Source organism: Caloenas nicobarica, chromosome 33 (assembly GCF_036013445.1).
Source record: "Caloenas nicobarica isolate bCalNic1 chromosome 33, bCalNic1.hap1, whole genome shotgun sequence".
Classification (NCBI taxonomy): Eukaryota; Metazoa; Chordata; class Aves; order Columbiformes; family Columbidae; genus Caloenas; species Caloenas nicobarica.
Window position 1 is genome coordinate 1,394,220 of NC_088277.1, and position 11,330 is coordinate 1,405,549.

The following is an 11,330-nucleotide window of genomic DNA, read 5'->3' on the forward strand; positions in this document are numbered from 1 at the left end:
CAATCGGCGGCGGGGCGTGGCTCCCTGCTGGCGGGCAGCCAATAGACGGCGGGGGGGGTGTGGTTCAGGGCTGGCGGGCTGCCAATAGGCGGCGGGGGGCGTGGTTCCGCGCTGGCGGGCGGCCAATAAGCGGCGGGGCGGGGCTCCGGGCGCGGCAGCGGCGGCGGCGGCGGCGGGAGGATGGAGCGGCGGGGCCCGGGGCTGGCGGCGCTGGGCGCGCTGGGCCGGCGGCTGCTCTGGGCGCTGCCCGCCTACGCCGCGGGGCTGCTGGGGCTGGGGGCGGGCGCGCTGCTGCTGGCACTGGCGCTTTACGCCGGTTGGCGGCGGCGGCGGCGAGACCGGGAGCGCGGGTTGCGCTTGGCCGCCCGCCTGCAGAGCGACGAGGAGGCCGCCGTGCGCGCAGCCGCCGCCGGGCTGGGCGCGGCCCGCGGGGAGCTGCCGGCATGGGTAAGCGGGTGGCCGCCCGCCGCGCTGCGCCGTTATCCCCGGCGGCGGCAACGGGACCGGCTCGGGATCCCCCGCCACCGGTGGGACCGGCCGCCCCAAGCCCGTGTCAGTGGCTCCGGGCCGTGGGTACCCCCGGTTGCCGCACTGCGGTCCGCGCCCGCGATTCCTGCCGGTGGGATCCCCGGGCCGGGCGGACCCGACCGGCTGCACCGCGGCCCCCGCTTGGGCTTCCCCGGCCGGGCGGGATCCCCGGGACCGGGCTCATCCCCGCCAGCTGCTCCCCGCACCCGCTTGGGCTTCCCCGGCGTTCCCCCCATCACCGCTCCGCTCCCCGCTGCACCGAGCCCCGCTTGAACTTCCCGGACCCCCGGGACCGGGACCCTTCTGCACCGCAACCCCCGCTCCACCGAGGTGTCCCCGAGGGGGGGTCCCCCCTGCCTGGCCCCCCGCAGTGAGGTGACACCCCCGGGAACCGCCCGGGGCCTTCCGGCCGCACCGGGGCTGGGCCGTGACTCACCGGGCCCGGGGGGGCCGTTTCCTGCCCGGCCGCGGGCTGGGGCGGGCGCGGAGGGGCCGGGACCCCCCCCCACAGTGGTGCCGAGGGACCGGGATCCCCCTTCTCGTGCCCTCCCCCCCACCACTGGGACCCCCGGGAACGGCCACAACGGGGCCGGACTTGGCAGCGGGGCCGGAGCTGCCGCCAGATGTTGGTCACAGCTGCGGGGGGGGGGGGGGGGGTGGGACACCGTGTCCCGACCCCCGGCTGCCACTGTCCCACCCCGAGCCGGTCCCCGCGGGGGTCCCACCGGGAAACTGAGGCACGGGGCTGGGTGGGGCCGTTGCGCAGGAAAAGAACCCGCGGTTTCGCTTCCTCCCCCGCCCATGTTCGGTGGAACCGCCCCCGCCGGCCTCATGACACCCCCCGATCTCACAACACCCCCCCCGACCTCACGATACCCCCCACCTCACAACACCCCGGGCCCGTCTGCCCGCAGGTGAGCTTCCCAGATGTGGAGAGGGCAGAATGGCTGAACAAGGTGAGGTGTCTGTCTGTCCATCCATCACTCTATCCCTCCATCCATCCCTGCATCCCTCCATCCATCCATCACTCTATTCCTCCACCCCTCCCTGCATCCCTCCCTGCATCCCTTCCTCCATCGCTCCCTCCATCCATCGTTCCATCCATCCCTGCATCCCTCCATCCCTCCCTGCATCTATCGCTCTATCCCTCCCTGCATCCCTCTGTCCCTTCCTCCATCGCTCCCTCCATCCATCGTTCCATCCATCCCTGCATCCCTCCATCCCTCCCTGCATCTATCGCTCTATCCCTCCCTGCATCCCTCTGTCCCTTCCTCCATCGCTCCCTCCATCCATCGTTCCATCCATCCCTCCATCGCTCCCTCCCTGCATCCCTCCATCCATCCATTGCTCCCTCCATCCATCGTTCCATCCCTCCCTGTATCCCTCCACCCATCCCTCCATCCAGCCCTGCATCTATCACTCTATCCCTCCCTCCATCCATCGCTCCCTCCATCCATCGTTCCATCCATCTCCGCATCCCTCCCTGTATCCCTCCATCCATCGCTCCCTCCATCCATCGCTCCCTCCATCCATCGCTCCCTCCATCCATTGCTCTCTCCATCCATCGCTCCCTCCATCTGTCTGTCCCTCCGTCCGCCCGTCCGGCCGCGCAGGTGCTGGCCCAGGCCTGGCCCTTCTTCGGGCGGTACATGGAGAAGCTGCTGGTGGAGAAGGTGGCCCCGTCCATCCGTGCATCCAACACCCACCTCCAGACTTTCACCTTCACCAAGGTGGACATGGGCGAGAAGGTAGGGCTGTCCCCAGGCCTGGGGGTGTCCCCCCCCCCGCCACACCCCCCCCCGCTCACCGCTGCCCCCCCCGCAGCCGCTCCGTATCCTGGGGGTCAGGGCTCACCCCGGCGCCCACAAGCAGCAGATCCTGCTGGACCTCAACATCAGGTGAGCGGCCGAAGGCGCCAGGTCTCGGCTGGGGTGTCCCCCAGCAGCTGCCGGAGCCCCCCCTCGCTGGGGGGGGGGGTCGTGGTGGACACCCCCCCCCCTCAACCACCGCGTCCCATCTCCACAGCTACGTGGGTGATGTCCAGATTGACGTGGAGGTGAAGAAGTTCTTCTGCAAGGCGGGGGTGAAGGGCATGCAGGTGAGGGGGGGGCCGCGCGGAGCTGTCGGGGTGGGGGCCGTGGCCGTGGGGGGGGTCACATCTCAGCGATGCTCCCCCCAGCTCCACGGGATGCTGCGGATCATCCTGGAGCCCCTCGTGGGGGATGTGCCCATCGTGGGGGCCCTCACCATGTTCTTCATCCGGCGCCCGGTGAGTGTCCCCCCCACCCCGGGACCAGCAGCCCCCCCCAGGCAGGATGGGGCTGGGTCCATCCCCCCCATATCTGACCCCAATCCCCACCCCCCAAGACTTTGGACATCAACTGGACGGGGATGACCAACCTGCTGGACATCCCGGGGCTCAGGTGAGGCTGCGGGGTCCCCCCACCCCTCAAAACTGCGCCGCCCGTGGCCCCCCCATGACCGTGCCCCCCCCACCCCAGCTCCATGTCGGACACCATGATCATGGACACCATCGCCTCCTACCTCGTCCTGCCCAACCGCCTCCTGGTGCCGCTGCTGCCCGACCTGCCCGAGGCTGCACAGCTGCGCTGCCCCCTGCCCCGGGTAAGGGCTGCGGGGGGGTCCTGGGGGGGTTTGGGGGTGTCCCTCCCCCCCCGCCCCGCCTGGCTGACCCCGCGCCCCCCGTTTGCAGGGGGTGGTGCGGGTGCATCTCCGGGGCGCCCGGGACCTGCGGGCCAAGGACCGGTTCATGGGGGGGCTGGTGGGGGGCAAGTCGGACCCCTACGCCGTCCTGCGCGTGGGCACCCAGGTTGTCACCAGCCGCGTCATCGACGACAACCTCAACCCCACCTGGGACGAGGTCTATGAGGTGAGACCCCCCCTCCCGACCTCGGGGACACCCCCAGAGCTGCTGCAGTTCTTGGGGGGCACAGGGACCCTCCCAGTGTCCCCAGTGGGGCTGTGAGGGCAGGAGGACCCCAAGCTGGGCAGGGGGACCCGGTGACACCCCAACCTGGTTGTGCTGGGCAGGGGGACCCCAGTGACACCCCAACCTGGTTGTGCTGGGCAGGGGGACCCGGTGACACCCCAACCTGGTTGTGCTGGGCAGGGGGACCCCAGTGACACCCCAACCTGGTTGTGCTTGGCAGGGGGACCCCAGTGACACCCCAACCTGGTTGTGCTGTCAAGGGGGACCCCAATGACACCCCAACCTGGTTGTGCTGGGCAGGGGGACCCCAGTGACACCCCAACCTGGTTGTGCTTGGCAGGGGGACCCCAATGACACCCCAACCTGGTTGTGCTTGGCAGGGGGACCCGGTGACACCCCAACCTGGTTGTGCTGGGCAGGGGGACCCCAATGACACCGCAACCTGGTTGTGCTGGGCAGGGGGACCCGGTGACACCCCAACCTGGTTGTGCTGGGCAGGGGGACCCCAATGACACCCCAACCTGGTTGTGCTGGGCAGGGGGACCCCCCCGTGTGTCCCCCCCCACTGACTGTGTCCCCAGTTCATCGTGCACGAGGTGCCGGGACAGGAGCTGGAGGTCGAGCTGCTGGACAAGGACCCCGACCAGGACGATCTCCTGGGCAGGTGGGGGGGCTGGCGGCTGCGGGGGGGGTTGGCAGGTTGGGGGCGGCTGCTGCCCCCCCAGCCCCATAACTCACGGTCTCTCCCCCCACCCCAGGATGAAGGTGGATTTGGGGGAGGTGCTGAAGGCGCAGGTGCTGGAGGAGGTGGGTGCTGGGGGGGCCGTGCTGACCCCCCTGGGGCTGGGGCGGGGGGCGTGCTGATCCCTTTGGGGCTGGGGGGGGGGGCGTGCTGATCCCTTTGGGGCTGGGGGGGCCGTGCTGAGCACTCTGGGGTGCTGGGGGGGCTGGGGGTCCGTGCAGACCTCTATGGGGCTGGGGGGTTATGCTGACCCATAGGGGGTACTAGGGGGGCTGGGGGGGCCGTGCTGACCCCTTTGGGGCTGGGGGGGCTGTGCTGACCCCTATGGGGGGCTGGGGGGGCTGGAGGTCTGTGCTGACCTCTATGGGGCTGGGGGGTCATGCTGACCCCTGTGGGGTGCTAGTGGGGCTGAGGGGGGGTCATGCTGACCCCTATGGGGGGCTGGGGGGGCCGTGCTGACCCCTCTGGGGCTGGGGGCGGGGGCGTGCTGATCCCTTTGGGGCGGGGGCGCTGTGCTGACCCCTATGGGGGGCTGGGGGGGCTGGGGGTCTGTGCTGACCTCTATGGGGCTGGGGGGTCATGCTGACCCCTGTGGGGTGCTAGTGGGGCTGGGGGGGGTCATGCTGACCTCTATGGGGGGCTGGGGGGGTCGTGCTGACCCCTATGGGGCTGGGGGGTCATGCTGACCCCTATGGGGTACTAGGGGGTCTGGGGGGGGCCGTGCTGACCCCTCTGGGGCCGGGGGGGCAATGCTGACCCCTATGGGGCCGGGGGGGCCGTGCTGACCCGTCTGCCCCCCCAGTGGTTCCCGCTGCAGGAGGGGGGTCGGGGGCGGCTGCTCCTGCGCCTCGAGTGGCTCTCGCTCCTGCCCGACGCCTCCAAACTGGACCAGGTGAGCCCAGAGACGAGTTTGCCGGGTCTCGGCTGTGCTAAGGCGGGGGGGTCACATTACCCTGATTTACCCCCCCACCCCGCATTTCCTCTGGGTGCATCCCCCCAGGTTTTGGAGAGAAACCGGACGATCGTGGCCAAACCTGACCCCCCCTCCGCCGCCATCCTGGTCGTGTATCTGGACCGGGCTGAGGAGCTGCCGGTGAGCTGGGGGGGTCCGGGGGGGGGGCCCGGGTGGTCAGAGGCGTGTGGGGACCCCCTCCTTGACCCCCCGTTTTTGCGCAGGTGAAGAAGCCGGGCAAGGAGCCCAACCCCGTGGTACAGGTGTCGGTGCAGGACGTGACTCGGGAGAGCAAGGTGGGGGGGGCTGGGGGGGCCGGGGGCGCAGGGGCCCGGCGGGGGGGTCTGACCCAGCTCCCCACCCCGCTCAGGTGGTCTATAACACGTCTGCTCCCGTCTGGGAAGACGCTTTTCGCTTCTTCCTGCACGACCCCAAGAACCAAGACGTCGACATCCAGGCGAGACCCCGGCCCCCCAGACCCCCCCAAATTCCCAGCCCCGTGTCACCCCCTAGTCCCCCAAATCCCCAGCCCCATTTCCACCAAATCCCCCCCAAATCCCCAGCCCCGTGTCCCCCCTGTCCCCCCAGATCCCCCCCACATCCCCAGCCCCGTGTCCCCCAAATCCCCAGCCCTATTTCCCCCAAATCTCCCCCAAATCCCCAGCCTTGTGTCCCCCCCAGATCCCCCTGACATCCCCAGCCCTGTGTCCCCCCCGTCCCCCAAATCCCCAGCCCCATTCGCCCAGATTCCCCCGACATCCCCAACCCCATGTCCCCCAAATCCCCAGCCCTATTTCTCCCAAATCTCCCCCAAACCCCAGCCCTATGTCCCCCCAGATTCCCCCCACATCCCCAGCCCCGTGTCACCCCCTTGTCCCCCAAATCCCCAGCCCCATTTCCCCCAAATCCCCTGCCCCGTGTCCCCCTCGTCCCCCCAGATCCCCCCCATATCCTGAGCCCCGTGTCCCCCAAATCCCCACCCCCCCGTCCCCCCAAATCCCCCCCACATCCCCAGCCCCGTGTCCCCCCAGATCCCCACTATGTCCCCCAGATCCCCAACCCCATGTCCCCCATATCCCCCCAAATCTCTGTCCCCAGTTTCTCCCCAGTTTCTCCCCAGTTTCTCCCCAGTTTCTCCCCAGTTTCCCCCCCCGGCCCCCCTGACCGCTGCCCCCCCCAGGTGAAGGACGACCCCCGCCAGAGCAGCCTGGGGTCCCTGGCGCTGCCCCTCGCCCGCCTGCTCGACGCCCCCGACCTGACGCTGGCCCAGCCCTTCCAGCTCCAGCACTCGGGGCCCCGCAGCCGCCTGCACCTCAAACTGGTCCTGCGGGTGAGGGGGGGGCCGGGGGGACCGGGGAGGGGGGGGCCTGCCCCTGCCACCCCCCCCCCCCGCTGACCCCTGCATCTGCAGGTGCTCTTCTTTGACGCCCCTGAGAACGGTGCCCCCCCCCCAGCCCCCCCAGGGCAGCCGGACCCCCCGGCCAGCACCGAGGGCCCCCAGCGGCCCCCCCAGACCAACCCGGACCCCCAGTTTGGCACCGAGGTGGGGATGGGATGAGGGGGGCGGGGTGGGGGGACCCGCAGAGGGGAGCGGGGAGGGATGTGGGGTGGGGGGGCCGGGGACACCCCCCCCCCCGGTGCCATCGCCCGGTGTCCCCGTGTCCCCAGCACGTGCTGCGGATCCACCTCCTGGAGGCCGAGAACCTGGTGGCCAAAGACAATCTTTTCGGGGGGGCCGTGCGGGGCCGTTCCGACCCCTACGCCAAAGTGCGGGTGGCCGGGGGGGTTTTCCGCAGCCGAGTGGTCAAGGAGAACCTCAACCCCCGCTGGAACGAGGTCTACGAGGTACCCGGGGTGGGGAAACTGAGGCAGGGGAGCCGGGAGGGGACCCAGGCGTCCGGGAGGGGACCCAGGCGTCCGGGGATGTCCCCACCGGTGTCCCCCCTCCCCGCCCAGGTGATCGTGGACAACGTCCCCGGGCAGGACGTGGAGTTCGACCTGTTTGACAAGGACATCGACAAGGATGATTTCCTGGGACGGTGGGTGCTGGGGGGGGCTGGGGGGGGCTGTGGGGTGTGTCCCCCCGCCCCAGCCCTCACCAACCACCCCCCCCAGGTGCAAAGTGCCGGTGAGGCGGGTGCTGAGCAGCCGCATCGTGGATGAGGTAGGGGGGGGGGCTGCGCTGGGACGGGGGGGCTGCAGCGGGGTGGGGGCTGCACCGGGGGGGGTCTCACCCCCCCTGTCCCACCAGTGGCTGCCCCTGGAGGACGTGAAGTCGGGGCGGCTGCACGTGCGGCTGGAGAAGCTGAGCCCCCACCCCAGCACCAACCTCCTCGAGCAGGTAACGGACCCCCCCTGGGGAACACGGAGGGTACAGCTGGCCCCGAGTGTCCCTGTCCCCATCCCTGTGTGTCCCCATCCCTGTGTGTCCCCATCCCCTGCATCCCTGTGTGTCCCCATCCCTGTGTGTCCCTGTCCCCATCCCCTGCATCCCCGTGTGTTCCCATCCCCGTGTGTCCCCGTCCCCTGCATCCCTGTGTGTCTGCATCCCTGTGTGTCCCCATCCCTGTGTGTCCCCGTCCCCTGCATCCCCGTGTGTCCCCTTCCCCATCCCCATGTGTCCCCGTCCCCTGCATCCCTGTGTGTCCCCATCCCCGTGTGTCCCCATCCCCTGCATCCCCGTGTGTCCCCATCCCCGTGTGTCCCCATCCCCGTGTGTCCCCGTCCCCTGCATCCCCGTGTGTCCCCATCCCTGTGTGTCCCTGTCCCCATCCCCTGCATCCCTGTGTGTCCCCATCTCTGTGTGTCCCTGTCCCCATCCCCTGCATCCCCGTGTATTCCCATCCCTTGCATCCCCGTGTGTCCCTGTCCCCATCCCCTGCACCCCCGTGTGTCCTTGTCCCCCCATGTCCCCGTGTCCCCCCCGCCGCAGTGGGACCCCCAACCCACCCTCTGCCCCCCGCCCAGGTTCTGCACACCAACAACCTCCTGCAGCCCCACCGGGGCCCGGAGCTTTCAGCCGCTCTTCTCTCCGTCTTCATGGACCGAGCAGCCGACCTGCCGGTGAGTGGCCCCGGGGGGGGACCCTGGGCACCCCCCCAATCCGTACCCTTCGTCCCCCCATCCTCATCGCCCCCTGTGTCCCCAGCTCCGCAAGGGCTCCAAGCCCCCCGCCGCCTTCGCCACCCTGGCCGTGCGCGACGTCTCCGTCAAAACCAAGGTAAGAAAGACACGGGTGGGGGTGGCCGGGGCGGGGGGACACACACACAAAAGCGGGGGGGGGCCCTCACCTGCTCTCCTGTCCCCAGACGTGTGCCCCAAGCTCCGAGCCTGTGTGGGACGAAGGCTTCTCCTTCCTCATCAAACGGCCCCACGTCGAGTCGCTGGAGCTGCAGGTCTTGGTCTTGTCCATGGGGGGGGTCTCATCCCTGTCCTGTCCCCGTGGGTGGGCTCCTGGCCCTATGACAGAGCTCCCGTCCCCATGGCGGGGGTCCCGTCCCCATGGCGGGGGTCCCATTCCTGTGGCAGAGCTCCTGTCCCCATGGGGGGTCCTGTCCCCGTGGTGGGGGTCCCGTCCCCATGGGGGGCTCCCATCCCTGTGTGTGGGGGGGTCCCGTCCCCGTGGCAGAGCTTCTGTCCCCACGGGGGGGTCCCATCCCCTTGTGGGGGGTCCCATCCCCATGGGGGGGTCCCATCCTTATGGCAGAGCTCCTGTCCCCACGGGGGGGTCCCATCCCCATGGGGGGGTCCCATCCTTATGGCAGAGCTCCTGTCCCCATGGGGGGGTCCCATCCCCTTGGGGGGGGTCCCATCCCCATGGGGGGGTCCCATCCTTATGGCAGAGCTCCTGTCCCCATGGGGGGGTCCCATCCCCTTGGGGGGGGTCCCATCCCCATGGGGGGGTCCCATCCTTATGGCAGAGCTCCTGTCCCCATGGGGGGGTCCCATCCCCTTGGGGGGGGTCCCATCCCCATGGGGGGGTCCCATCCCCATGGCAGAGCTCCTGTCCCCATGGGGGGGTCCCATCCCCTTGCGGGGGTCCCATCCCCATGGCAGAGCTCCTGTCCCCATGCGGGGGTCCCGTCCCCATGGGGGGGTTCTGCCGCGGGCTGCTGAGCCCCCTGTCCCCGCAGGTGACCGAGGAGGGGGGGCAGCCCCTGGGCACCCTCAGCCTCCCCCTGTCGCGGCTCCTGGCGGCCGAGGGGCTGGTGCTGGACGGCTGGTTCCCGCTGGCGGGGGGGGGTCCGCACAGCCAGCTCCTGCTGCGGGCGCAGCTGGGGGTGAGTGACGGCGGGGGGGGGGAATCGGGAGGGACCCTGGGACCCTCCTCACCCCGCTTTTTCCCCCCCCCAGGTGCTGGTGTCGCAGCAGGTGGAGCTGGGTGCCGGCAGCGCGGCCCTGGCGGGGGGGGACGCTGCCCCCCAACCCGCGGAGGCGTCGGGGGACGAGGAGAGCGGGGCGGGGGGGCTGCGGCAGCGCCTGCTCCCCCCTGACAGGTAATTCCGGGGGTGCCCCCCCCCACCCCTGGGAGTCCCCACGTCACATCCAGCCCGTGTCCCCTATCGCAAACCCTTGGGTGGGGTTTCCCCCCGACCCCAGGGCTGAGCCCCCTCCGTGTTGGGGGTCCCGGGGGGGGGTCACTGACCTACCCCCCCCCGCAGCCGCCCGGAGCCGCCGGAGGGTCCCCTGGGCCGGTTGCAGCTGACGCTTTGGTACCACGGGGACGAGCGCAAGTTGGTGGCCATTGTACACGGCTGCAGGTGAGGGAGGGGGGGGTCGGGTCGGGCTCCCCCCCCTTGAGCTGTTCCCCCCCCCTCGAGCTGTTTCCCCCCCCCCCCAGGAAACTGAAAGGGGTGTCGAAGGAGCTGCCGGACCCCTACGTGTCCCTGGTGCTGCTGCCCGACCGCGGCCGCAGCACCAAGAGGAAAACAGGGGTGCAGAAGAAAACCCTGAACCCCGACTTTAACGAGAGGTGAGGGCGGGGGGGGCACGGTGGGTGGTGGGGGGGGCACCTTCCCAGTGCCGCCCAGTACAGCCCAGTGTCCCCAGGTTCGAGTGGGACGTGTCGCTGGACGAAGCCTCGCGGCGCAAGCTGGAGGCTCAGGTCAAATCCACCGTGTCCTTCATGTCGCGGGAGAAGGAGGTGCTGGGGAAGGTAGGGGGGGCCGGGGGGGTCCCAGAGGGGCTGGGGGGGGGTGCTGGGGGGGCCCGCAGAGCCACCCTGAGCCTCTGTTCTCCCCCAGCTCCATCTGGACCTGGCGCAGGTGGATCTTTCCGAGGGGAGAACCCACTGGTGAGTGGGGCTGGGGGGCCCGGGGGGGCCGTCCCTGGGAGTGGGGGGCTGCGTCCCCCCCCCCCCAGTGTCCCCCCCCGTGTTCCCCTCAGTGTCCCATCACTTCTCTGCCCCCGCAGGTACGAGCTGCAGGACGAGCGGAGCAGCCCCTAGCGCTGGGCCCACCCCCCAAAGAGAGATTTGGGGGGCCGGGCCCCCCCCCCCGGCTGCTCTTGCCCCCCCCCCCACCCGCGACCCCCCCATCCTCGCCATTGACCAAAGACAGGCCGGGCCCCCCCGCGCCCCCCAGACTGTTATGCACCTCGTGCCTTCGCCACCAAGGAGCCCCCCAAGTGCGGGGGGGGCCCGACCTGGGGTTGTGTCCCCGGTGTGTGTGTGTCCCCCCCCCGCGCGGGGAGATGCTTTTGTCAGAGCCGCTGCCACCACCGCCATGTCACCACCGTGTCACCGCGATGCCACCACCGCCATGTCACCACCGTGTCACCGCGATGTCACCGCGATGCCACCGCCGCGATGCCCCCCCCTCGCTGCCTTTGCGGGGCTTCGTCCCCATGTGTCCCCCCCCCCATCGCTAATAAAGGAGGGAGGGGACAGCGGTGGCTTCGTGTGGTCCTTGGGGGTCTGCGGTGTGTCCCCCCCCCCGGGTGACACTCCCACGGTGTCGCTCGTGGTGGGGGGTCACTGGGATGTCACCCCCCCCCCCGCCTTGGGGTGTCCCCACCCTCGTGTCCCTGGGGGTTGCGCCCCCCCTGTCCTGTCCCCAAGGGGGTGTCCCCGGGGGGGGCGTGGCCGCTGGGGTGTGTCCCATGGGATGCCCGTGGGGACGTGCCCCGTGGGGTGACCCCCCCCCCCCGGCCCCGCTCCG

General features: G+C 70.8%; 1 protein-coding gene across 1 annotated transcript; it reads left to right on the forward strand.

Annotated features, from left to right (window-relative positions):
* Nucleotides 1-179: 179 nt before the first annotated feature.
* ESYT1 (extended synaptotagmin 1) lies at nt 180-11,030 on the forward strand. Its single transcript, XM_065654235.1, has 31 exons — nt 180-447; nt 1,443-1,484; nt 2,142-2,276; nt 2,353-2,426; nt 2,554-2,626; nt 2,708-2,797; nt 2,896-2,951; nt 3,030-3,153; nt 3,242-3,418; nt 4,060-4,142; nt 4,237-4,285; nt 5,023-5,112; nt 5,221-5,313; nt 5,397-5,468; nt 5,543-5,629; nt 6,353-6,502; nt 6,584-6,715; nt 6,841-7,017; nt 7,129-7,211; nt 7,288-7,336; nt 7,424-7,513; nt 8,140-8,235; nt 8,321-8,392; nt 8,481-8,567; nt 9,306-9,452; nt 9,526-9,668; nt 9,834-9,932; nt 10,013-10,144; nt 10,222-10,327; nt 10,416-10,465; nt 10,585-11,030. The coding sequence occupies exons 1-31, from the start codon at nt 181-183 to the stop codon at nt 10,616-10,618; spliced, it is 3,159 nt and encodes a 1,052-aa protein (XP_065510307.1). The 5' UTR covers nt 180; the 3' UTR covers nt 10,619-11,030.
* The last annotated feature ends 300 nt before the right edge of the window (nt 11,031-11,330 follow it).

Excerpts from the sequence above, each read along its gene's own strand:
- ESYT1 (XM_065654235.1), top strand. The coding sequence starts at position 181 with ATGGAGCGGCGGGGCCCGGGGCTGGCGGCGCTGGGCGCGCTGGGCCGG. Across the intron at positions 4,286-5,022 it reads AGGCGCAGGTGCTGGAGGAG|TGGTTCCCGCTGCAGGAGGG; the intron begins GTGGGTGCTGGG and ends CTGCCCCCCCAG. Across the intron at positions 7,212-7,287 it reads AAGGATGATTTCCTGGGACG|GTGCAAAGTGCCGGTGAGGC; the intron begins GTGGGTGCTGGG and ends CACCCCCCCCAG.